Source organism: Macaca nemestrina, chromosome 1 (genome assembly GCF_043159975.1).
Source record: "Macaca nemestrina isolate mMacNem1 chromosome 1, mMacNem.hap1, whole genome shotgun sequence".
Classification (NCBI taxonomy): domain Eukaryota; kingdom Metazoa; phylum Chordata; class Mammalia; order Primates; family Cercopithecidae; genus Macaca; species Macaca nemestrina.
In genome coordinates, this window is record NC_092125.1 from 157,739,290 (window position 1) to 157,767,064 (window position 27,775).

At 38.5% G+C, this 27,775-nt stretch overlaps 1 protein-coding gene across 1 annotated transcript in view; it reads right to left on the reverse strand.

Annotated features, from left to right (window-relative positions):
- LOC105482664 (mutS homolog 4) overlaps nt 1-27,775 on the reverse strand; it is a 117,753-nt gene that overhangs the window by 51,158 nt on the left and 38,820 nt on the right. The window contains exon 8 of the mRNA XM_011742882.2: nt 15,371-15,438. Within this exon, the coding sequence (XP_011741184.2) occupies nt 15,371-15,438 (68 nt within the window). The remainder of the gene's footprint in view (nt 1-15,370; nt 15,439-27,775) is intronic.

Genomic DNA, 27,775 nt, shown 5'->3' on the forward strand with positions numbered 1-27,775 from the left:
GTTACTTTAAAAAAGGCTAAAAATAATAATAAACAAGAAGGTAGAAAGAAAAGAGTACTCTTATGGAAGGCAAAAGAAGAAAATGGGAAATGAGTGTGTTCATCTGAGTCAAATTTTGCTGCTAGGTCAAGCATGATGAGCGCTGCCATTAACCACTGGATTCAGCAATATGGAAATCATGGGTGGCTTTGAGAAAAGGAGCATAATTAGATACACCAATTACAGATAATCCTTCCAGTGGACTGGTGAGGCGAAGATTTGTTTGGAATAGGTTTGGAGAGAAAATAAGCAAAATTAGATATATCAGTTATAGATAATCCTTCCGAAAAATATTGCTTTACAGAGAAACAGAAGAAAAGTAGAGGGGGAAGTAAAAACAAGCAAAAAAAGCCATTTTGTATTTTTTTAAGAAGTGATAACAGCATGTTTGAATTTCTCTTTGACTTAAGCATCTTGTGCCTTCTGTCAGCATCTAAGAAACTATGGCAGGCCAACTAGCTAGTTTGCAAGTAGGGTAGAATCTCAGATCCCTTGCAGTTCTAGATAATACTATGCTGTAATTGCTTATTTTATTTTTACCCAAATATAACATCAGAGTATAAATTTTTCTGGATCAGAGCTATAATTCTTACTGTATTTTAGCACTTATAACAATACTTATTAAAATGAATCACAGAATAAATCAAAGGAGTCATATACTTCAGATACTCTATATATGGCAGTCTGAAATCATTTAAAAAAAAGTTACTCAAAATGATGCAAAAAACTCATGATAAAACTTAGAAAAATATGTTTAATATAAATTTTTCAAATGTTGGGGAAAGTATTTTAAGCATTTATAGTGGGAAACACAAATATTCTTAATGCAATACATTAAGTGCTATGGTTATAGATACTGTATAGAAAGAAAATTGTGTTAAGATAAGAAATTTAAGCTTTAATTTTAGTCAACATTTATGATCAGAAACATGCATTTTCTAGAAATCAATATTCTTAAAAAGAAAGAATAAGAACTTATCTTAGGCAAACAATTTCTTACTGAAAATTATCTGAAAGCATTTAGTTCATTCACAAGTTTTAGCAAATCATTCAGTTTAACCAGCACAAGTCTGAACTCAGTAAATACTGTATTTAATTAAGAGATTTGTGCTTATATTAAATAAGAAAAGAGCCCTTTAAAACCTATTTTCAGACGGTTAAAAAAATGATAACAGAAACATTATAAGAAATAATGAAAGCCATGAATCATGTATAAAGTTAAATATATTGCTTAAGTTTTCCTAAAGGTTACTAAATCTGATCTGTAAAGTCTAACAAAAAGCCTCCACAAAGGACAAAAATACAATGGTGAGAAAAACATTTACAATTCTGACCGATTCTCCCAAAACTAAAGTTTTCCTTAGTTTAAAGGATGGTAAGTGGACCACACTTCCAAGACAGCCAAATAGGAACAGCTCTGGTCTACAGTTTCCAGCGAGATTGATGCAGAAGACAGGTGATTTCTGCATTTCCAACTGAGGTATCTGGTAGATCTCACTGGGACTGCTTGGACAGTGGGTGCAGCCCATGGAGGGCAAGCCAAAACAGGGTGAGGCATCACCTCACCTGGGACGCACAAGGGGTCAGGGGATTTCTCTTTCCTAGCCAAGGGAAGCTGTGAGTGACTGTACCTGGAAGAGCACTCCTGCCCAAATACTGTGCTTTTCCCATGGTCTTCATAACTGGCAGACCAGGAGATCCCCTTCCATGCCTGACTCAGCAGGTCCCACGCCCACAGAGACTTGCTCCTTGGTAGCGCAGCAGTCTGAGATCAACTTGGGACATGGGAGCTTGGCAGGCGGAGGGTCCTCTGCCATTGCTGAGGCTTGAGTAGGCGGTTCTCCCCTCACAGTGTAAACAAAGCAGCAGGGAAGCTGCAGCTGGGTGGAGCCGACTGCAGCTCAGCAAGGCCTACTGTCTCTCTAGATTCCACCTCTGGGGTCAGGGCATATCTGAAAAAAAGACAGCAGACAGCTTCTCCAGACTTAAACATCCCTGCCTGACAGCTCTGAAGAGAACAGTGATTCTCCCAGCACGGCATTCAAGCTCCAATAACAGACAGACTGCCTCCTCAAGTGGGTCGCTGATCCCCATATAGCCTAACTGGGAGACACCTCCCAGTAGGGGCCAACAGACACCTCATACAGGCGGGTGTCCCTCTGGGACAAAGCTTCCAGAGGAAGGATCAAGCAGCAATATTTGTTGTTCTGCAGCCTCCACTAGTGATATCCAGGCAAATGGGGTCTGGCGTAGACTTCCAGCAAACTCCAACAGACTTGCAGCTGAGGGGCCTGTCTGATAGAAAGAAAACTAACAAAGAGAAAGGTGTGGCATCAAAATCAACAAAAAGGACATCCACACCAAAACCCCATCCGTAGGTCACCAACACCAAAGAACAAAGGCAGATAAAACCATGAAGATGGGGAGAAGCCAGAGCAGAAAGGCTGAACATTCCAAAAACCAGAACACTTGTTCTCCTCCAAAGGAACACAACTCCTCACCAGCAAGAGAACAAAACTGGATGGAGAATGAGTTTGACAAGTTGACAGAAGTAGGCTTCAGAAGGTCAGTAATAACAAACTTCTCCGAGCTAAAGGAGCATGTTCCAACCCATCAAAAGGAAGCTAAAAACCTTGAAAAAAGGTTAGACGAATGGCTAACTTGAATAATCATGTAGAGAAGAGCTTAAATGTACTGATGGAGCTGAAAACCACAGTACAAGAACTTCATGAAGCATACACAAGTTTCAATAGCTGATTCGATCAAGCGAAGAAAGGGTATCAATGAATGGAGATCAGATTAATGAAATAAAAAGAGAAGACAAGTTAGAGAAGAAAGAGTGGAAAGAAACAAACAAAACCTTCAAGAAATATGGGACTATGTGAAAAGACCAAATCTATATTTGATTGATGTACCTGAAAGTGATGGGGAGAATGGCCCAAGTTAGAAAACACTCTTCAGGATATTATCCAGGAGAACTTCCCCAATCTAGCAAGATAGACCAACATTCAAATTCAAGAAATACAGAGAACACCACAAAGATAATCCTCAAGAAGAGCAACTCCAAGACACATAATTGTCAGATTCACCAAGGTTGAAATGAAGGAAAACATGTTAAGGGCAGCCAGAGAGAAAGGTCAGGTTACCTACAAAGGGAAGCCCATCAGACTAACAGCAGATCTCTCAGCAGAAACCCTACAAGCCAGAAGAGAGTGGGGGCCAATATTCAACATTCTTAAAGAATTTTCAACCCAGAATTTCATATCCAGCCAAACTAAGATTCCCAAGTGAAGGAGAAATAAAATCCTTTACTGACAAGCAGACGCTGAGAGATTTTTGTCACCACCAGGCCTGCCTTATAAGAGCTCCTGCATGAAGCACTAAACATGGAGAGGAATAAGGGGTACCAACCACTGCAAAAACATGCCAAATTGTAAAGATCATCAACGCTATGAAGAAACTGCATCAATTAATGGGTGAAATAACCAGCTAGCATCATAATGACAGGATCAAATTCAGATATAACAATGTTAACCTTAAATGTAAATGGGCTAAATGCCCCAATTAAAAGACACAGACTGGCAAGTTGGATAAACAGTCAAGACCCATTGGTGTGCTGTATTCAGGAGACCCATCTCACATGCAAAGACACACAGAGGCTCAAAATAAAGGGATGGAGGAAGATCTACCAAGCAAATGGAAAGCAAAATAAAGCAGGTGTTGCAGTCCTGGTCTCTGATAAAACAGACTTGAAACCAACAAAGATCAAAAGAGACAAAGAAGGCCATTACATATTGGTAAAGGGATCAATTCAACAAGAAGAGCTAACTGTCCTAAATATAGATGCACCCAATACAGGAGCACCTGGATTCATAAAGCAAGTCCTTAGAGACCTAAAAAGAGACTTGGACTCCTGCACAATAACAATGGGAGACTTTAACACCCCACTGTCAATATTAGACAGATCAACGAGACAGAAAATTAACAAGGATATCCAGAACTTGAACTCAGCTCTGAACAAAGCAGACCTAATACACATCTACAGAACTCTCCACCCCAAATCAACAGAATATACATTCTTCTCAGCATCATATCACACTAATTCTAAAATCAACCACATAATTGGAAGTAAAACACTCCTCAGCAAATGTATAAGAATAGAAATCACAACAAACTGCCTCTCAGACAACAGTGCAATAAATTAGAAGTCAGGATTAAGAGACTCACTCAAAACTGCACAACTCCATGGAAACTGAACAACCTGCACCTGAATGACTACTGAGTAAATAACAAAATGAAGACAGAAATAAAGATGTTCTTCAAAACCAATGAGAACAAAGACACAACATACCAGAATCTCTGGGACACATTTAAAGCAGTGTGTAGAGGGAAATTTATAGCACTAAATGCCCACAAGAGAAAGCAGGAAAGATCTAAAATTGACACCCTAACATCACAATTAAAAGAACTAGAGAAGTAAGAGCAATCAAATTCAAAAGCTAGTAGAAGATAAGAAATAACTAAAATCAGAGCAGAACTGAAGCACAAAGAGACACAAAAAATCCTTTGAAAAATCAATGAATCCAGGAGCTGGTTTTTTGAAAAGATCAACAAAAGAGATATCCCAATAGCAAGACTAATAAAGAATAAAAGAGAGAAGAATCAAATAGATGCAATAAAAAATGATAAAGTGGATATCACCATTGATCCCACAGAAATACAAACTATCATCAGAGAATACTATAAACACCTCTATGCAAATAAACTAGAAAATCTAGAAGAAATTCTAGAAAAAAATCTAGAAGGATAAATTCCTGGACACCTACACCCTCCTAAGACTAAACCAGGAAGAAGTTGAAACTGTGAATAGACCAATAGCAGGTTCTGAAATTGAGGCAATAATTAATAGCCTACCAACCAAAAAAAGTCCAGGACCAGACAGATTCATAGCTGAATTCTGCCAGAGGTACAAAGAGGTGCTAGGACCATTCCTTCTGAAACTATTCCAATCAGTAGAAAAAGAGGGAATCCTCCTTAGCTCATTTTATGAGGTCAACATCATCCTGATATCAAAGCCTGGCAAAGACACAACAAAAAAAGAGAATTTTAGGCTAATATCCCTGATCAACATCAATGCAAAAATCCTCAATTAAATACTGGCAAACCGAATCCAGCAGCACATCAAAAAGCTTATCCACCATGATCAAGTCGGCTTCATCCCTGGGATGGAAGGCCGGTTCAACATACACAAATCAATAAACGTAATCCATCACAAAAACGGAACCAACGACAAAAACCACATGATTATCTGAATAGATACAGAAAAGGCCCTCAGCAAAAATCAACAGCATTTCATGCTAAGAGCTCTCAATAAAGTGGGTATCAATGGAATGTATTTCAACATAATAAGAGCTATTTATGACAAACCCACAGCCGATATCATACTGAATAGGCAAAAACTGAAAGCATTCCCTTTGAAAACTGGCACAAGATAAGGATGCCCTCTCTCACCACTCCTATTCAACATAGTATTGGAAGTTCTGGCCAGGGCAATCAGGCAAGAGAAAGCAATAAAGGGTATTCAAATAGGAAGAGAGGAACTCCTATTTACAATTACTACTAAGAGAATAAAATACCTAGGAATCCAGCTTACAAGGGATATGAAGGACCTCTTCAAGGAGAACTACAAACCACTGCTCAAGGAAATAAGAGAGGACACAAACAAATGGAGAAATATTCCATGCTCATGGATAGGAAGAATCAATATCACGAAAATAGCCATACTGCCTAAAGTAATTTATAGATTCCATGCTATCCCTATCAAGCTACTACTGACTTTCTGCACAGAATTGGAAAAAACTACTTTAAAGTTCATATTGAACCTCATAGCCAAGACAATGCTGGGCAAGAAAAACAAAGCTGGAGGCATCACAGTACCTGACTTCAAACTTTACTACAAAGATACAGTAACCAAAACAGCATGGTACTGGTACCAAAACAGATATATAGACCAATGGAACAGAATGGAAGCCTCAGAAATAACACCACACATGTACGACTATCTGATCTTTGACAAACCTGACACATGCAAGCAACGGGGAAAAGATTCCTTATTTAATAAGTGGTGTTGGGAAAACTGGCTAGCCATATGCAGAAAACTGAAACTAGGCCCTTTCCTTACCCTTATATAAAAATAAACTCAAGATGGATCAAAGACTTAAACATAAGACCTAGGACCATGAAAACCCTAGAAGAAAACCTGGGCAATACCATTCAGGACATAGGCATGGCCTAAGACTTCACATCTAAAACACTGAAAGCAATGGCAACAAAAGCCAAAATTGACAAGTGAGATCTAATTAAACTGAACAGATTCTGTGCAGCAAAAGAAACTATCATCAGAGTGAATAGGCAACCTACAGAATGGGAGAAAATTTTTGCAATCTATCCATCTGACAAAGGGCTAATATCAAGAATCTACAAATAACTTAAACAAATTTACAAGAAAAAAGCAAACAACCCCATCAAAAAACGGGCAAAGGATATGAACAGACACTTCTCAAAAGAAGACATTTATGCAACCAACAGACATATGAAAAAATGCTCATCATCACTGGTCATTAGAGAAATGCAAATCAAAACCACAACTATATACCATCTCATGCCAGTTAGAATGGTGATCATTAAAAAGTAAGGAAACAACAGATGCTGGAGAGGATATGGAGAAATAGGAGTGCTTTTACACTGTTAGTGAGAGTGTAAATGAGTTCAACCATTGTGAAAGACAGTGTGGCAATTCCTCAAGGATCTAGAACAAGAAATACCATTTGACCCAGCAATCCCATTACTGGGCATATACCCAAAAGATTATAAATCATTCTGTGATAAAGACACATGTAAATGTATGTTTATTGCGGCACTATTCACAATAGCAAAGACTTGGAACCAACCCAGATGTCCATCAACCCAAATGTCCACATTAAGAAAATGTGGCACATGTACACCATGGAATACTATGCAGCCATAAAAAAGGATGAGTTCATGTGCTTTGTAGGGACACAGATGAAGCTGGAAACCATTATTCTCAGCAAACTATTACAAGATTAGAAAACCAAACATCGCATGTTCTCACTCATAAGTGGGAGTTGAACAAAGAACACATGGACACAGGGAGGGGAACATCACACACCGGGGCCTATGGGGGGTGGGGGGCTAGGGGAGGGATGACATTAGGAAAAATACCTAATGTAGGTGACGGGTTGATAGGTGCAGCAAACCACCATGGCATGTGTATACCTATGTAACAAAACTGCACGTTCTGCACATGTAACCCAGAACCTAAAGTATATAAAAAAAAACAAAACAAAAACAAACAAACAAAAAAAGGATGTGAAGTAACATTGACCCTTAAAAACCTTATGGCACCAATTATATTTTTTTTTTTCTGAACAGAAAAAAAGGTCCCAGATTCTTAGTATGCTGAATTACCTTAAACCTAGACCAGAGAACTTTTCTAAAATCTGATAGTCAAACTGAGTATAGAAGCAGGCAAGCTATTCACAGATATTTCTCAGAAAACTAGTTGGTCAAAGTGATATTTTTTCCTAATTTAACCAGAAATGGTCTAGTGCAAAAAGATGTATATTACTAATTCCTGTAACTAGTGACAGTGTATGAAACTGTGTGACTGTATAATACTATATGTTATATAAATTGACAATAAAGAGATTGCTGCGAGGTATAATCTGACAGCAATCAGATTAATTCTTTCTTATAGTAAAATAGAAACACAGCCTTTGCTTATACACTGTTAAAGGTTGAATTATGTTTCCCCCAAAAAAATTCTGTTGAAGTTCTAACCCTCCGTACCTCAAAATGTGGTCTTATTTGGAAATAGGGTCATTCCAGAAGTTGGTAATTGTTACAATGATGTAATACTGGAGTGGGGTAGGCCCCCAATCCAGTAATACTGATGTCATACAAAGACAGCCATGTGAACATGTGGACACACAGGGAGACCACCCTTTGGTGAGGAAACACAGATTGGAGTTTAGAAGATTCGAGCCAAGAAATGGCAATAATTGTAAACAAATCACCAAAAGCTAGGGGGAGGCAAGAAAGGATTCCCCTACAGGTTTCTCAGAGACAGCATGGCCCTAAAACACCTTGATTTCAGATTATCAGCCTCTAAATCTGTAAGACAATAAATTTCTATTATTTTAAGATGTGCAGTTCATAGTGTTTTGTTACACAGCCTTGGAAAACTAATACAGGTCAGGCATAGTGACTCACACCCATAAACTCAGCACTTCGGGAGGCCAAGATGGGAGGATTGCTAGAGCCCAGGAGTTCAAGACAAGCCTTGGCAAAAAGGCAATACCCCATCTCTACAAAACACTTAAAAATTAGCTGGGTGTGGTAGCACATGCCTGTGGTCTTGGCTACTCAGGAGGCTGAGGTAGGAAGATCGCATAAGCCAGGGAGGTCAAGGCTAAAGTAAACTATGATCACACCACTGTACTCCAGCTTAGACAACAGAGTGAGACTCTGTCTCAAAAAAGAAAGAAAGAAAAAAAACTAAACTAATACAAATACTAATTATCTATGTAAAGTAGCCATTTCTTGCTCTATCAAACTGCATTGCATTTTTCTATGTAAAATATGCTATTTATAAGTAAAAACTGTTCTTTAAGTATTTAAGATATTTTTCATTCAAAAATATCATCCAAAGCAGTGACATCTGGCAAAAGATCATAAACGTTAACTGTGGTACTTTGTTTATATTTATATTGATTATTCATGTTTAAGTGTCTGAAAATCCTAAAACATTTACTGATTCCAACAATACTGTTAAACAAATGCAAAGAATAAAAAGGTTAGGCTAGCAACATCTTCAAAAATAAAGTGAAGAACCCTCCATATATACTGAAAAATCATTTTATTTTAATACGAACAATGTGATGTAGTATTAGTTGTTAGGGCCCAAATAGGAAGAAGAGAGCATCGTTGGTGTGGGGGAGGTAAAGCCAGAGCAGAGAAAGGACGGAGGGGTGGTACAGCACAGGAGGCCAGGAAGGCATCTAAACTGAAGGTCTACCTAGCAAGGGTATATGAGCCTGAATATGAACATCAGGCTAACCGCCTGATGGAAGAGGGAAACTCTGACACAGTTCTGGATTCCAAGTAGGCTGCATAGAAGGGCAGCTTGAGCCCGAGAGAGGTAAGAAGGATTTCTGCATAGGAAGACCGTTCAGCAGGGAGTACTAGAGCATAGGCAGAGTGAAGATGGTATCTGCATGGGGGAGGGAGTGGCAGATGTAGGAGATTGGTATTTCTCCTGAATATATCAAATATATTAATATATTAAGAATAATGAGGACTGCTCATTGGATAATAGGATTTCTCATCAGGTTTTTCATTGACAGAGAAGAGCGTTACTAATACAGAAAGAGAGAAAACTAGTATGAACCCTGTGATGGTAAATTGAAATAGGAAGTATTGGTACAAACACATAATTTTATTTTGTATAGATAAATACAGAAATAAATATAGAGGTCAATATCTATATTTATGCGCATACACACACACACACTTATTCCCTAGCCATGAGGGGTTTTAGAACGGTGATACCCCAATAGCAATAAGTACACCTGGTGCTCATATCTTGATTTCTAATACCATTCCTCACTAAAATGAACCAGGACTCCTGGAAGAAATAGTTGATTCAAAGGCTACCAAGGAAAGTACAAGATAAGCCTGGCTTATTTTCTTGAGGCAGAAAATGATAAAGTTCTCAAAGAACTGTGGATGCATTTCCAAAGAGCATAGAAGCAAATTAGAAGAGGTTTGCACAGGTCAAATCTGAGACAATGTGAGAATCAAAATAAATATTGACAGTAATAGACTATAACCAATTGAATATAAAATCATCAGTCCATATGGATTAAATACATATACACATAAATCGAAAGTTGGATAAATTGAAAGAAGAGCAAAATAGTTACATGGTTTCAAGCTACCTCCCCACAAAGTACTTATTAATGAAATGGGGGAAATCATAATTGTACAGCAATTTTACACCATCTCAACCAAGTATACAAACTTATCATCATAATGAGACAAATCAAAATTATGTGCCATATAAGAAGATGCAATGAGAAGAACACGTCATCACTTCTGTGATATTTCTGCCAATATTGTGTAACTTGAATCTAACAATAAAAAAATTCAGACCAGGTGTGGTGGCTCATGCCTGTTACCCCAGCACTTTGGGAGGCCGAGGCAGGAAGATCACATGAGGTCAGGAGTTTGAGACCATCCTGACCAACATGGTGAAACCCATCTCTACTAAAAATATAAAAATTAGCCGGGCATGGGGGGGGTGCCTGTAACCCCAGCTACTTGGGAAGCTGAGGTAGGAGAATCACTTGAACCCGGGAGGCGGAGGTTGCAGTGAGCCGAGATTACGTCACTGCATTCCAGCCTGAGTGACAGAGTGAAACTCCATCTCAAAAAAAAAAAAAAAAACAAAAAAGGAAAAGAAAAGTAGTTACTAATTTCTGGGGAAAAGCCCACAAAAAGTCATGCAGGCTCAGCTCTGTATAACATACTAATTTTCATAATAATTTTTATCTAACTAAAACTGTTATAATAATACTGGGTGATGAAAAGTAGGGATGTAAGTATCTGTGTTTATGGGAGATAAGGAAGAAAAAAGAGTTAAGTATTCATTTTTCTGGTAGGGGATTAACATGAATATAATCAAGAAAGTGAAAAGACAACCCACAGAATGGGAGAAAATATCTGCAAATCATATATACAATAAGGGATTGGTATCCAAAACACATAAAGAACTCTTACAACTCAGAAATAAAAATACAAACAACCCAAGTTAAAATGGGCAAATAATATGAATAAATATTTCTCCAAGGAAGGTACAAATGGCCAATAAGCATATAAAAAGATACTCGACATTGTCAGTCATCATGGAAATGCATACCAAAACCATGAGACACCCAACAGGCTCACTAGAATCAAAAACTAAGATAATAACAACTCTTGGCAAAGATGTGGAGAAATCAGAACCCTCAAACACTGCTGGTGGGTACCTAAAATGATAAAGTGACTTTGCAAAACAATCTGGCAGTTCCTCAAATTATTAAACAGAGTTATCACATGACACAGCAATTCCATTCCTAGATATATATCAAGACAAATGAAAATGTATGTACCTAGAAAAACTTGCACACAAATATTCATAGCATTATTCATAATAGTCAAAAGTGAAAAAAACCTAAATATCCATCAACTGATAAATCAATAAACTAAATGTGTTATATCCATACAATGTAATATTATTTGTCAATAAAGAGAATAAAGTATTGATAAATGCTACAACATGAAACTTGAAAACGTTATGCTAAGTTAAAAAATCCAGTCACAAAAGACTACCTGTACATTTTTAAATGTTCCATTTATATAAAATGTACAGGATAGGTAAATCTGTAGAGACAGACAATAGATTAGTGGTTATCTAAGGCTGGGGAAAGGGGGTTAGAAGGAATGGGAAGTTATTGCTAGTAGGTGCAGGATTGCTTCTGGGGATGATTAAAATGTTCTAAAATTGACTGTGGTGATGGTTGTACAACTCTGTGAATGCACTAAAGACAATTAAATTGTAGGCTTTGAATGCATGAATTGTAATCTATGTAATCCCATCTCAATAAAGCTGTCTTATTTTTAAAAATGAATTGTGAAATATATGTAGAAGTTAAACCTATTACAATAATAGCATAATTGTAGGGAAGAGGGAAATGATGGTATACTAGTGCAAGGCTCTTATATCATATGTAAAGTATTATAATATTATTTAAAAGTGGACTGAGGCTGTGTCTGATGGGTTCACACCTATAATCCCAACATTTTGGAAGGCCTAGGCAGGTGGATTGCTTGGGGTCAGGAGTTTGAGACCAGCCTGGCCAACATGGTGGAACCCCATCTCTACTAAAAATACAAAAGTTAGCATGGCATGGTGACATGCCTGTAGTCCCAGCTACTAGGGAGGCTGAGGCACAAGAATCACTTGAAGCTGGGAGACAGAGGTGGCAGTGAGCCGAGGTGGCGCCACTGCACTCTAGCCTGGGTGACAGAGCAAGACTCTGTCTTAAAAAATAAAATAAAAAATAAACAAAAATGGACTGAATTCACCTAAAGATGTATTCTATAAACCCTAAATCAATAATTAAGCTGATAAAGGCAATGAGTTATATCTAATAAGCCAACAAAGGAAATGAGATGGAATCATAAAAAATAATACAAAAGAAGGCAGAAAAAAAGAAAAAAGGGAGCAAACAGATGAGAAAAAAATGGCATATTTAAATAAAACATATCAATAATCTTATTAAGCAATAAATAAAAGTAATAAATAAATGTAATAAATACCTCAATTAAAAGTAAGGTATTCTCTGATTGCATGCAAAAAGTTAAGATCTAACTATATCTCACCTACAAGAAACCTTCTTTAAATGTAAAGACAAAAATAAGTTAAAAGCAAAAGGATGGTAAAGATATGCCATGCCAACACTAACCAAAAGAAAGCCAGAGTGGCTATATTAATATTAGACACAGTAGATTTCATAGCAAAAATATTACTAGGGATAAAAAGGGTCATTTCATAGTGATAACAGTCTCAATTTATAGAGGACATAGCAATCTTAAATGTGTATGAACCTAATAACAAAGATTCCAAACGCATTAGATAAAAACTGATAAAACTGCAAGGAAAAATAGACAAATCCACAATTACATTTAGAGATTTTGACACTCCTTTCTTAATAACTGATAGAACAAAAAGAACAACAACAACAACAACAAAAATGTAAAACACCTTAGGGATATAGGAGATTTGAAGAACACTACCACACAACTCGAACAAACTGACATTTATGGAACGCTCCAACAAACAACAGTAAAATACACATGGTTTTCAAGTTCACATGGAACATTTACTAAGATTAACTCTATTTTGGGCCATAAAAACAATGTCAATAAAGCTAAAAGGATCTAATACATGTTCTGTGACCATTGGGGAATTAAGTTAGAAACCAGTAACAAAAAGGTATTTGGAAAGTCCCCAAATACTGTAAATAAAATAACATACCTCTAAAAACCCGTACATCAAAGAATTTTTTAAAATAAATTAGAACGTGTTTTGACCTTTTCGAATGAAAAAGAATTCACAACATATCTAACATTGTGGAATACAGCTAAAGCATTGCTCAGAGAGAAATTTATAGTACTAAAATATTTATATTAGAAGGAAAACAGGTCTCAAATCAATGACTTCAGCTTCCTCCTTTACAACCTCAAAAAAGAACAGTAGGCACAGAGTAAGCAGAAAAAAGAGTGATAAAACCAGAAATCAGTGAAATAGAGAACAGGAGAAAAAAGAGAAACCAATGAAATAGAAAGTTGGTTCCTTGAGAATACCAATAAAATTGATAACGTCGAGCCAGGCTGATTAAGAAAAACAGAGAACATATTAAAGTTATCAACATCAGGAATGAGAGAGTATATCACTGCCAATTTTACAGATATAAGAAGGGTATTATGAGACAGTTTATGCTGATAAATTGAAAAGTTGGGTGAAATGAAAAATTATTTGAAAGACACAAGCTACCAAAGCTCGTTCAAGAAGAAACTGATAACCTGAAGAGCACTATGCCTATTTAATAAGTGGAATTTATAGTTAAAAACTTTCCTACCAAAAAAATTTCAGGCTTTAATGGCTTCATTTGTGAATTCCACCAAATATGTAAGGAAGAAATAATACCAGTTCTATGTAAACTCTACCAGAAAATTAAAGAGGAAAGGATACTTCCAAACTTATTTTATGAGGGCTGCTAATTTAATTCCAAACATCAGTTGTTTTAGGTTACTTTCCATTTGTAAATATTGAAGTATAAGCAGCTTCAATTATTTAAGGAAACTCAGTTCTGTGCCTGCCCAACAGCTAAAGCTTTTCAGTCTAGTGATGCTTTTATTATAAATGAACTGTAAGAGTATTTTCTTTATAATACAAAAAGGCTTCCCAAACATAGATTAGCTTTCAATGGATTTACAAATATCATCAAATTATAAATTAAATTTTATTGATGTGCAAGACTTCTTTTCTTTTTACACATATGGGCGAAAATATACCTGTATTTCATTATAGTAAATATTCTTCCGTTCATCATAAACGGAAGAATGAAAGCTATTACTTTCTTTACAGAATGTACCCGTAAGCACTATTTAAATTTGAAAAATATCCAGTAAAGGTTTTGTTTCATTCTTAAAGGTTAAGAATATTTGAAGACTTGGTCAAGCATGGTGGCTCACACCTGTAATTCCAGCACTTTGGGAGGCCGAGGTGGGCAGATCACTTGAGGTCAGGAGTTCAAGATCAGCCTGACCAACATGGTGAAACTCTATCTCTACTAAAAATACAAAAATTAGCCAGGCATGGTGGTGGGTGCCTGTAATCCCAGCTACTTGGGAGGCTGAGGCAAGAGAATTGTTTGAACCTGAGAGACAGAGGTTGCAGTGAACCAAAATCACACCACTGCACTCCAGCGTTGGTGACAGAGAGAAACTCCATCTCAAAAATAATAATAATAATAATAGTATTTGAAGACTAATCAAACTTCACATAGTGATCACTTTTAAGAAGAATCGAAACTCTTCAGCTTTAATATATTTTAGTTATTTATTAGGCAAATATTATTATAGTCTAAGACTTTTGAAAATTATATACAACTCCTTAATATTTGATCAGTAAAAATAGGCCAATTCCTTAACTATCTAAAAAACAATTCTTTTTTTTTTTTTTGAGACGAGGCCTTACTATGTTGCCCAGGCTGGAGTGCAGTGATGCAAACACAGCTCATTGTAGCCTTGACCTCCCAAGGCTCAAGTTATCCTCCCACCTCAGTCTCCCCAGTAGCTGGGACTACAGGCATGCAACATCATGCCCAGCCAATTTTTTGATTTTTTGTAGAGATGGGGTCTCATTTTCTTGCCCAGGCTTGTCTTGAACTGCCTTGACCTCCCAAAGTGTTGGGATTATAGCCATGAGCCACTATGCCTGACTGAAATTTTAAATTTCACTATAACATACAGGAAAATACATTAGGAAAAAAGTTTCCTCTACAATGGCATAAAATACTCCAGATATCAATAATGAAGGACTTTCCCAAAACATTTTGATATTTTCCAATTGTTACATTACATTAAGACAAGTTTCATCATATAATGTATAATAATATAATACAAAATGTATACAAAAACATACCGTGTCTTGCTTTGGAATTTGGACTAAAACAGAAAGAAGCTGCTCTGTATCAAGAAATCTTGATATAACTGAAACAAACAAACAAATGTGAGTATTTAAACTTTATGGTACAGTTGAAAATACTGACTATGTAAAATACTATCCTCAAAGAATAAAATAGAGCAGTTCTACCTGCAAATATTACCTGTTTTGTCTTCTTTATCTTTTTTTTTTTATTTTTTATTTATTTATTTATTTATTTTTTTTTTTTGAGGCGGAGTCTCGCTCTGCCGCCCAGGTTGGAGTGCAGTGGCCGGATCTCAGCTCACTGCAAGCTCCGCCTCCCGGGTTCACGCCATTCTCAGGCCTCAGCCTCCCGAGTAGCTGGGACTACAGGCGCCCGCCACCTCGCCCGGCTAGTTTTTTGTATTTTTAGTAGAGACGGGGTTTCACCGGGTTAGCCAGGATGGTCTCGATCTCCTGACCTCGTGATCCGCCCGTCTCGGCCTCCCAAAGTGCTGGGATTACAGGCTTGAGCCACCGCACCCGGCCTTGTCTTCTTTATCTTACATGCAAAATGAATATAACTAAATTCTAATGTCCTTTTGTTAATTTTGAGTACTCAATCTCACCTCAAAATTTAATGCTGCTAACCATCCCTTCTGCTGTGGTTTGCCTGTCCCCACCAAAACTCATGTTGAAACTTTAATTCCTAGTGTGGCAATATTGGGAGATAAAACATTTAATAGGTGGGGTCTAGTGGAAAAACATTTGGGTCACAGAGGCTCCACTCTCACAGGCAGCTTAGTGCCATTCCTACTGAGATGAGTGAGTTAACCCCTTAATAAAACTGGATTAGTTTACACAGAAAGGGACTAGTTCCCACACAAGAACAGGTTGTTATAAAGTGAGGATGCCCCTCATTTTGCTCTCTGCATATGTCTATTTCCTCCTTGACTGTCCTCCATGTTATGATGCATGATGAAAGCCCTGACCAGAGGCCGAGTAGATGCCAATGCCATACTCTTAGACTTTCCAGTCACTGGAATTGTGACCCAAATAAACTCGTTTCTTTGTAAATTACCAAGCCTCAGGTATTCCATTATAGCAACACGACTTACCTTCCTTCTTGAAACTCTACTTCTCTGGTTTTGAGATTGTCTATCATAATTTTATTCTCACCTTTTTGATCTCTACTTTTCTTCATGATACTTAAAAGATGCTTGGTTTAAAAGTATAGTTCAACCACTAACCACATAACCTTCCCAAGAGTTACCTAACTTCTGTAAACAATAGCTGTTCTCATCTTTTAAATGCTGATAACATCTACCTCCCAGGGTGTGTTGTGAGAATTAAGTGAGGCAATACCTGTGCTATGGTTTGAATATGCCCCCCAAAGTTCATGTGTTGGAAACTTGATCCCCAATGCAACAGTCTTGAGAGGTGGGATCTTTAAGAGATGGTTAAGCCACGAGGGCTCTGCCTCTGTGAGTGAATTAATGCTATTATCATGAGAGTGAGTTCCTGATAGAAGGATGATTTCAGCTCCCTTCCTCTCATATGCATGCATGCTCTCTTGCCCTTCCACCATGTTATGACACAGCAGGAAGGTCCTCGCCAGATGTGAGCCACTCAACTTTGATCTTCCCCACCTGCAGAACTGTAAGAAATAAATCTCTGTCCTTTATAAATTACTCAGTCTCAGATATTCTGTTATAGCAGCACAAAACAAACTAAGATAGAAAATTGGTACCAAGACTGGGGTTGTTGCCAAAACAAATACCTGAAACTGTGCAAGCAGCTTAGGAATTGAGTAATGGGAATGGGTAGAGGTTGGAAGGATTTGGAGGAGCAGGTTAGAAAAAAACGCAGATTGCCATGAACAGAACATTAAGGGCAATTCTAGTGATGGCTCAGAAAAAGGAAAGAAATGTAAGAAAAGTCTGGAATGCTGTAAAGACTACTTAAGGGGTCATGATCAGAACATTGGTAGAAATATGGACAGTAAAGGCCATTCTGATGAGGACTCAGGTGGAACTGAAAAACAAAATCTTGGAAACTGGAGTAAAGGCCATCCTTGTTACACAGTTGCAAATAACTTGGCAGAACTGTATCCATGTCCTAGGACATTGTGGAAGGCAGAACTTAAGAGGAATGAACTAGGATATCTGGCAGAAGAGCTACCTAGGCAGCAAAGAATTCAAGATGTTGCATAACTTCTTTCAGTGACTCACAGTAAAATGAGAGAAGAGAGAAATACTTTAAAGATGACATTTATAATTTTTAAAGAAGCAGAAGAAAAAAAAAGGAAAACTCTCAGCCTGGCCACATAAATATATGTTCAGGAGAGGATAGTAAGGGTGTGGTCAAGTGATTGCTAAAAATATTAGCATAGAAAGAAGCCAGGTTCTATTCATGAAAACAATGAAAATGACTCCAAAAACATTTCAGAGATCTAGGGAAGCTAGGACCTTGAGGGCAAGGTTTCTAGCGACGTGCTTGTCAGACCTCAGCATTTGCTGCCCTGCAGCACCTTGGAACTCTGCTCCCTCAATTCTGGCATAGCACTGCTCAGCCACCACAGCTGTAGCTCAAGTGAGCCCAGCTGCAGCTCAACTCACTGCTCCAGAAGGTATAAGCTGTATAGCTTGGCAGTCTCCACGTGGTGCTAATTCTGCAAGCACACAGAATGCAAGAGGTATGAAGCAATGGTGGCTTCTGCCTAAATTTCAAAGGATGTTGAGGATAGCCTGGGGCCCTGGCAGAGACTTATCATGGGGCAAAGCCACCACAGACAGCCTACCACAGAGAGCCCCTACTATGCCTAGTGGAGCCATAGGACAGAGGCCATCATTCACAGAGTCCCCACTAGGGCAATGCCTAGTAAAGCCATGGGAGTGGGGTAATCACCCCCCACCTCCCTACCCTGAGACCACAGAACTATAGGGTGCACCAGCATGTAATTCCAGTCTGAGAAAGCCATAGGCATGAGACTGCAAACCATGACAGCTGCTGAGTGGACTAAGCCCTGAGGCTGCCTGAGGCCTTGAGAGTCCAACTTCTAACCCACTGTGCCCCTGATGCAGGATATGGAGTCAAAAAAGATTATTCTTCAGCTTTAAGACTTACTGTTATTTTCCTTGTGAGGTTTGAACTGATTTCCTTGGGTCTGTTACTCCTTTCTTATTGCCTATTTCTCCCTTTTGTAATGGGAATGTTTATCCTATGCCTGTCCCAACATTTTGGAAGTAGATAACTTGTTTAATTTCTTAGGCTCATAGCTGGTGGGGAATTTGCCTCAGGATGAATCATGCCTTGAGTCTCACATATCTGATTCAGATGAGATTCTAGACTTTTGAGTAAGTGTTGAAATGAGTTAAGACTTTAGGCCTATTTTGCATGTGAGAATGACATGAATTTGGGGGAGCCAAGAGCAGAATGCTATGGTTTGAATGTGTCCCCAAAGTTCATGCGTTAGAAACTTAATCTCAATGCAACCTTGTTGAGAGGTAGGACCTTTAAAGGGTGATTAGGTGAAGAGGGCTCTGCCCTTATGAATGGATTAATGCCATTATCACAGAAGTGGGTTCTGGAAGTAAATTCCAGATAAAAGGATGAGTTTGCTCCCCTTCCTCTCTCTCTTGTACGTGTGCTCTCTTGTCCTTCTGCCTTTTGGCATGGGGTGATGCATCAAGAAGGCCCTCACCGGATACAGGTCCCTTAACCTTGCAGATTCCAGCCTTCAGAACTGTAAGAAATAAATCACTGTTCTTTATAAATTACCCAGTCTCAGGTATTTTATTACAGCAACACAAATAGACTATGACAATGTGTAAAGTGTCTTGCATTTACCACCACTCAAAAACTTATTTTATTCTTCTCAATTTATTTTCCAGCTTATAGTGTGCTACAAAAATAAACTTATAGAAAACTGTAATCCATCTCTTTTAAATATCCCCAGGTATTTTTTAAAAAAACTTTTAACCATTTCAGCCCAGGTGTGGTGGCTCATGCCTATAATCCCAGTACTTTGGCAGGCCAAGACAGGAGATCACTTGAGCTCAGGAGTTTGAGACCAGCCTTGGCAACACAGTGAGACCCTGTCTCTCCAAAAAATATGAAAATTAGCCATGTGTGATGGTGCCTACCTGTAGTCCCAGCTACTCAGGAGGCTGAGGTGGGAGGATGGCTTGAGCCAGGTAGGTAGAAGTTGCAGTGAGCCAAGATTGTGCCACTGCACTCCAGCCTGGGCAACAGAGCCAGACTCTGTCTCAAAAAAATTAATAAAAATAAATATAAATAAGTAATAAACTGTAACCATTTAACAGAGACTGTTTAAAAATGTACTTATTTCCCCATACTTGAAATACAGTAAATAATGATAACTGTTTCTTAAGGACTCATGGTTATTATCACTGTAATATATAACCTTAAAAGTTTTTGTGTAGAGTTACTAACACTTTCTCAAAGTGGTGTCATGCTGTTATCCCTCAAAATACAAAATAAGAGCCGGGTGTGGTGGCTTATGCCTATAATCCCAGCACTTTGGGAGGCTGAGGTAGGAGAATCACTTGAATCCAGGAGGTGGAGGTTGCAGTGAGCCAAGATTGCACCATTGCACTCTGGCCTGGGCAACAAGGGTGAAACTCTGTCTCCCCTCAAAAAAAAGATAACCACAAAATAAGAAAATGTTTATTTAATCTGTTACCTGTTCAAACTGTCAGGCGTCTTTTGAAAGTTTTCAGTTTGCCTACCTCTAGAACTGTCCCCTTTCTAATTTTCCATTTCTATGGTAATTCATTATGTTAAAACTGTGTTTTGAGGACTAAGCTCTGATTTTCTATCTGGCCTAAATTCCTACCTAAGGGGTCTGGGGAGGTATGCCCTACAAACCATAGATTCTCATCAGATGGGTTTTATTTGGCCCTGTATATTGTGACTTGCTTTTCAATCTGACTCTGGCATAACATTATGAAACAAGGAATACAATATTTAACCCCCAAATATACTTCCTTGCCATGCCTTGAAATTGCCCTGCAAAGTCTCTTGTGGGAAAAATTCACATTCTATAGAGAATCCCCTTACCCCTTTGTTTTCCTTCCTTTCTTTGCAGATCCAGAAGATAATCAACTAAGAGCCAGGCATCCTTTCAGGTCCAGTAAGAAACATTTTACAACCTGCTCTCTCTCTGAAGTCTGCTATCTGAGAGATTCCTCTGCACAATAAAACTTGGTCCCCATAATCCTTTAACTTAACCTGAACATTCCTTTCCATTAATCCCAAGTCTTCAGATAAACTCAACCAACTGTCAACTAGAAAATGTTTAAATGTATCTATAGTCTGGAAGTTCCACCACCTGCTTTGAGTTGTCCTGCCTTTCTGAACCAAACCATTGTACTTCTTAAATGTATTTGATTGATGTCTCATGCCTCCCTAAAATATATAAAACCAAGCTGTACTCCGACTCTCTTGGGTACACGTTCTCAGGACCTCCTGAGGGCTGTTTTCATGGGCCATGGTCACTCATATTTGGCTCAGAATAAATCTCTTCAAATATTTTACAGAGTTTGATTCTTTTCGCCAAAAGTTTAAAAAATTAGAATAGGCTGAATAGATTGTGGTTATAATATTCATTATATTCAGTATGGCACAATACTATTATGACATTTTACGTGTGATTCTACTAGTCAGACTCTCTTAAACCCTCATTTATGTTGCTTTTTCTCTTTCCAGACTCCTCTTTCTTCCTTTCCCCAAATCTATCATTACAACCAGAATGTTTCTAAAACAGGATTTGATCAGTACTCTCTAGGTTCAGAATGGTCAGCTCCATATTGCCTGAGGAAAAAAATTAAACTTCTTAGCATTATAAAAAGGCCCTTCATAGTCTAGTCTCAATCCTCATTTCCTGCCATTCCCCAAGGCTTTAAGTCATAAATAACTACTGGTCAATCCTTAAATACAGCTAGCTCTTTTATATTAACCTAAGTACAGCCAGGCATGGTGACTTGTGCCTGCAATCCTAGCACTTTGGGAGGTTGAGATGACAGGATTGCTTGAAGTCAGGAGTTCAAGTTCAGCCTGGGCAACAGAGCAAGACCCTGGCTCTACAAAAAGTGTAAAAATTAGCCAGCCATGGTGGTGCAGGCCTGTAGACATAGCTTCTCAAGAGGCTGCAGCAAAAGGGTCACTTGAACCCAGAGGTTTATTACAGTAAGCTATGATAGTGCCACTGCACTATAGTCTGGGTGACAGAGGGAGACCCTGTGAAAGAAAGAGAGAACAAAAAAAAAAAAAAAAAAGAGAGAGAGGGGGGGGGGAGGGGGGAGGGAGGGAGGGAGTGAGGAAGTGAGAGAGGGAAGGAAATGACTGGTCAAGATCATAGCCAATGGCATGCATACCAGATCTTTATCCTAACCACTATATCCAAAAAACATCTGCATTACTCCTATGGACATCAACATACATTGCACAGGCATGTTCCCTTCATCTCGAATATCACTGCTAGGATTCTCCTGTTGCTAAAATCCTACTCCTTCTTTTAAGATTAAGACAAAGCTGAAATATTATTCCTGCAAATCCCATCTGGATTCTGTCTTTATCCCAACTCCCTTCTCTGTGTTCCCATGAACTACTCAATTGCTATTGCATTTATCACATTGTATCAAAATTATTTAATTAGAGTTCTATTGCCCTAACATGGATGTGAGGTCCTTGAGGACAGATATAGCTTAATGTTCCTCATCTTTTTATCCCTAACACCTATAGAATGTCTATAATAAAGGAGGTACTGGGTTTTTTTTTTTTTTAAAGGTTTAGATTCTCGTATTTTAATAAACTGTAAAAATTACCCTCCCACTCTGCCCTATGCCCTGCTCCCCTACTTTATTGTGTGTTAAGATAAATTACAAACCATTAAGACATAGAAAACATGGCTCACACCTGTAATCCCAACACTTTGGAAGGTCAAGGCAGGTGGATCACTTGAGGTCAGGAGTTTGAGACCAGCCTGGCCAACATGGTGAAACCCCATCTCTACTAAACACACAAAAATTAGCCAGGTGTGGGGGTGGGTGCCTGTAATCCTAGCTACTTAGGAGGCTGAGGCTGGAAAATCACTTGAACCCAGGAAGCAGGGTTGCAGTGAGCTGAGATTGCACCATGGCACTCCAGCCTGGGTGACAGAGTGAAACTCTGTCTCAAAAAAGAAAAAAAGAAAAGGACAGAAAAAGATATAGAAAACAGAGAAACATTTATTTATAGATATCAATTTGAAATTTTCAGTCATAAGGAATTTAAAAACTTAAAATATATGAAAATTAAAGTTTAAAAAAATCCAAGTTTATCATCAAAATTTTATCATACAAACAGTATTGTCTTGGGAATAACAGAAAACAATTTCAACAGATTCAACAGCAAATCAATAGTTTAACAAATATGTTAAACTGTTATGTCCTAGCCTTATATGAGAATTATCCAACAAAATATGCATTTACAATACAGTAAAATAAGTTTCATAATAAGATACTACAGGAAACATGTACTAAAGATGCCTAACACTGACTTGGGGTATCAGAAAGGCCTGTAGCAGAAGTCACATCTAAACTGGAATGGTAAAAGATGAACTGCAGTAGCTACAGAAGCCTGGGAGAAGGAGTTGCAGGGAAGGAGGAGGAGGTATTCTAGGCAAAAATTATAGAGTTCCAAGGCCAGAAAATGACAGCAGATATGTTCAAGTAACTTATAGAAGTTCATTTAGACTAGAAGACAGAATGGAGAGTGAGGAGTAGCAAGAGATGCTGTGGGAGATTACAGGAAAACAGCTATATGGAAGAGTTTGCATTTTAATCTAAAAGTTGTGAGAAGAGAATCTAAAGAGAAAAGATTGAAGGATTTTATGCAGATGAGTATAGTAACCAACACCCTTCCCCAGTTCCCCACAGAGACCTGCTTCCTAATCCCTGGAATTTGTGAATATGTTAACTGATAAAAGGAAGTTTCTAGTTGGGATTAAATTAAGGGTCTTGAGACAGAGAGATTATCCTGGATTGTCTCTTGGCCCCAGTGTAATCGTAAGAGTTCTTACAAGAGGGTGGCAGGAGGATCAGAGTCAGAGAGAGAAGATATAAGTACAAAAGCAGAAGTCAGAGGAAGGGAAAATGTTCTACTTCTGGCTTTAAAGATAGAGGAAGGGCTAAGAGCCAAGAACTGTAGGCGGCCTCTAGAAAGTGGAAAGAGCAAGGAAATGTACTCCCTCTCCAGAGCCTCCAGAAAAATGTAGACCTGCTGACATACTGATTTTAGCCCAGTGAAACTGATTTCAGACCTACAGAACTGTGAGATAATACATTAGTGTTGTTTTAAGCCCCTAAATTTGTGGTGATGTTTTATATCCACATTAAGAAATGAATACAGAGTGATACGCTCAGATGTATGTTTTCAAACAATCACTCAGGCAACAATGTAAAGAAGAGGCTAGAAACAGCAAGGTTGAAGAAGGGTGACCAAATAGGAGGCTCTTATAAGAAATGAGATGAGAGAATTAAGGTATCCTGGGTTGCAGTGGCAGCCATGGGGATAGAAGAAGCAGATACATCCAAGAGGTCTATAGGAAGGAGACGTGGCAGATTTGATGACTGAATGGAAGGAAGGTAAGAGTTAAGAATGACTTTCATGTATCTAGCTTGCATAAAGAGGTTGGATATGGAGCTACTCACTGAAACCAGGAAGAACTGATTTAGAAAAGAAGATGGTGGCTGGGCGCAGTGGTTCACGCCTGTAATCCCAGCACTTTGGGAGGCCTAGGTGGGTGGATCACCTGAGGTCAGGAGTTCGAGACCAGCCTGGGCAACATGCAGAAAATCCCATCTCTACTAAAAATACAAAAATTAGTCGGGTGTGGTGGCGGCTGCCTGTACTCTTAGCTACTCGGGAAGCTGAGGCAAGAGAATCACTTGAACCCTGGAGGCAGAGGTTGCAGTGAGCTGAGATTGCACCATTGCACTCCAGCATAGGTGACAGCAAGACTCTGTCTCAAAAAAAAAAAAAAAAAAAAAAAAAAAGGCACAGTTTGGGCACATTAAGTTTCAGGTGATTTAGTAACACCTAATAAATGCTCTGATTCCATTCAAGCTGCTATAAAATATTACCACAAGCTGAGTGGCTTATAAACAAGAGAAATTTATTTTTCACAGTTCTGGAGGCTGGGAAGTTCTCACCTCAAGGTGCTGGGCAGATTCAGTGTCTGGTAAGAGCCCACTTTCTGGCTCATAGATGGCACCTTCTCGCTGTATCTTCACATGGTAGAAGGGGCAAGGAGTCTCTCTTGAACTTCTTTTATAAGGGCACTGATCCCATTCATAAGGTCTCTGCTGCCCTGATGTAATCACCTCCCAAAGGCCCCACCTCCTAATACTATCACCTTGAAGGTGAGGACTTCAACATATGAATTTTGGAGAAGCACAACGTGCAGATCACAGCAAATGCTCAGAAGGCGATAAGATACTTGAGTCCAAAGGTCTGGAGAGATATTTGGGTATCAGATGTAAATTTGGAAGTCATGACTATGTGAATAATAATCATAAAACCATGAAACTGGGTAAGTCATATAATAAGGACATTCAGGATAAAAGGACAACCCAGAACATATCTTTGAAGAGCCATAGCATTTAGGAAATAAACAAAGGAAGATAAGTATATTAAAAAGACTCAGAAGGAAACCACAAAGACGTAGGAAGAAAATCAGGAGATTGTGTAATCACAGAAGCAAAGAAAGGCAGTAATTCAATAATGACAGATATTCAGCAGTATCAAATAAATTGTGGATATTTCTCTTATTCAAATAAGAGAACTAATGTGTCCATTACATTTAACAATTTGCCTGTTGTTGACTGTGTTAGGTTGGGTTCTCCAGAAACAGACACTGAGGCAAGGACTTATGTGCCAGTAACTTATTAAGAATGTGCTTCCAAGCCTGGGCAACACAGTGAAACCCCGTGTCTACCAAAAACATAAAAATTAGCTAAGTGTGGTGGCACATGCCTGTAGTACCAGCTACTTGGGAGGCTGAGGTGCGAGGCTTGCTTGTACCCAGGAGGTAGAGGTTGCAGTGAGCTGAAATCACACTACCACACTCCAGCCTAGGCAACAGAGTGAGACCTTCCCCCCCCCCAAAAAAAAGAAAGAAAGAAAGAAAAAAAGAAAAAAGAAAAAGAAAGAAAGAGAAAAAGACTCTGCTTCCAGAAGAAACCAGTAGAGCAGTGAAAAAGGACAGAGAAGGGAAACTAAGCCAACCAACAGTGTGATTTCAGGCGAAGTTATGTGGAAGGTAACTTCAACTAATCTTGCAAAGGAATTCTGGAGTTTAAGTTATATTCCAGTTTTTGCCAAATCAATGTGAAAGAGCTGGGTTTTCATACCTTCACACCATACAGTCATTTAAGGGCTACCAGGCATTTTGGGTACTCTGCGATTAAGAACAAAGGGCTCTAACAGTCTGAAGGTAGGCCTAGGAAAAGAGTCCAGGTGTGGGCCATTAGGCACACAGAACAGCAAAAGGTGCACACTGAAAGGTAAAAGGGATCCAAGATGATCTGTACAGAGAACCAACAAGATCTGCTCCAGTGACCTTGACAAGAGCAGTCTCAGCGCAGTACTGGGCACAGAAATGACTGCAGCACATTGAGATGTGCTGATGAAGAGAAGATAGTGAGCATAGGAAATTTGTTTTTCAACAGGTTTGGCTATGAATAGAGAAGTGATATAGTGGTAGCTGGAGAAGATGAAGTCCAGGGAGAGTTTTTACAAAGATGGGAGAGACATGAGGAAGTTTAAATCCTCTTAGAAGAAGGCCATATTGAGAAAAATAATGAAGATATAGGAGATAAGTGCCAATATGGGATCCAGGGCACAGATGGAGGAATTAGCTAGAGAATACCACTTCTGGCTTAAACAAAGGGAGTGAAAAGTAGATAAGTAAAAATGCATATTTGGTAGCAGAAAGTTTAAAAAGATAACAATGGTTGCAGCTTGACCAATGTAACATGATTAAATGACTTTTCATATTCTTGGCACTTAGGTATTACACTAAATGGCAGGTACAGGTAGACCAACAAGATGTTGCTGTTAACAAGAAAAGAAAGGATAGTTAAAAATGGCCTCTTTCTGCCTTTCCCAATACTAAATACACAGGAATATATATATATTTAAAAAAGAACATACTGAACAACATTGGACAGGCAGAGTCACAGTCAATATAATACCAGAATTTTGAAGGAACTACACTAATAAAAGGTATTTGGAATTGGACTGAAGAAAACCTACTCAGGTAGCAAATGCCTTCTAGATTTGAATGCACCACTTTCATTTAGACTACCAGAACACAAGCTGGGGTAGACAGGCAACTGGAGGTATGGAAGACAGACCAAGCTGCAAGCAACCAAAACCTGGATAAAGAGTAGTACATATAAACTATCCTTCCACCTACAGATTTCAGAAGAAAACTGCACCACCATGACAGTGGACAAACAGCCAGGCTGCAAAGGCAACCTTCTTTTCCTTTTTCTTTTTCATTTTTTTTTTTTATTATTATTATACTTTTAGTTCTAGGGTACATGTGAACAAATGCAGGTTTGTTACATATGTATACATGTGCCATGTTGGTGTCCTGAACCCGTTAACTTGTCATTTACATTAGGTATATCTCCTAATGCTATCCCTCCCCACTCCCCCTACCCCATGACAGCCCCTGGTGTGTGATGTTCCTTACCCTGTGTCCAAGTGTTCTCATTGTTCAATTCCCACCTATAAGTGAAAACATGTGGTGTTTGGTTCTCTGTCCTTGTGACAGTTTGCTCAGAATGATGGTTTCTAGCTTCATCCATGTCCCTACAAAGGACATGAACTCATCCTTTTTTATGGCTGCATAGTATTCCATGGTGTATATGTGCCACATTTTCTTAATCCAGTCTATCACTGATGGACATTTGGGTTGGTTCCAAGTGTTTTCTATTGTGAATAGTGCCACAATAAACATACGTGTGCATGTGTCTTTATAGCAGCATGGTTTATAATTCTTTGGGTATATGCCCAGTAATGGGATGGCTGGGTCAAATGGTATTTCTAGTTCTAGATCCTTGAGGAATCGCCACACTGTCTTCCACGATGGTTGAACTCATTTACATTCCCACCAAAAGTGTAAAAGTGTTCCTATTTCTCCACATCCTTTCCAGCACCTGTTGTTTCCTGACTTTTGAATGACTGCCATTCTAACTGGTGTGAGATGGTATCTCATTGTCATTTTGATGTGCATTTCTCTGATAGCCAGTGACGATGAGCATTTTGTCATGTGTCTGTTGGCTGCAGAAATGTCTTCTTTTGAGAAGTGTATGTTCATATCCTTTGTCCACTTTTGATGGGGTTGTTTGA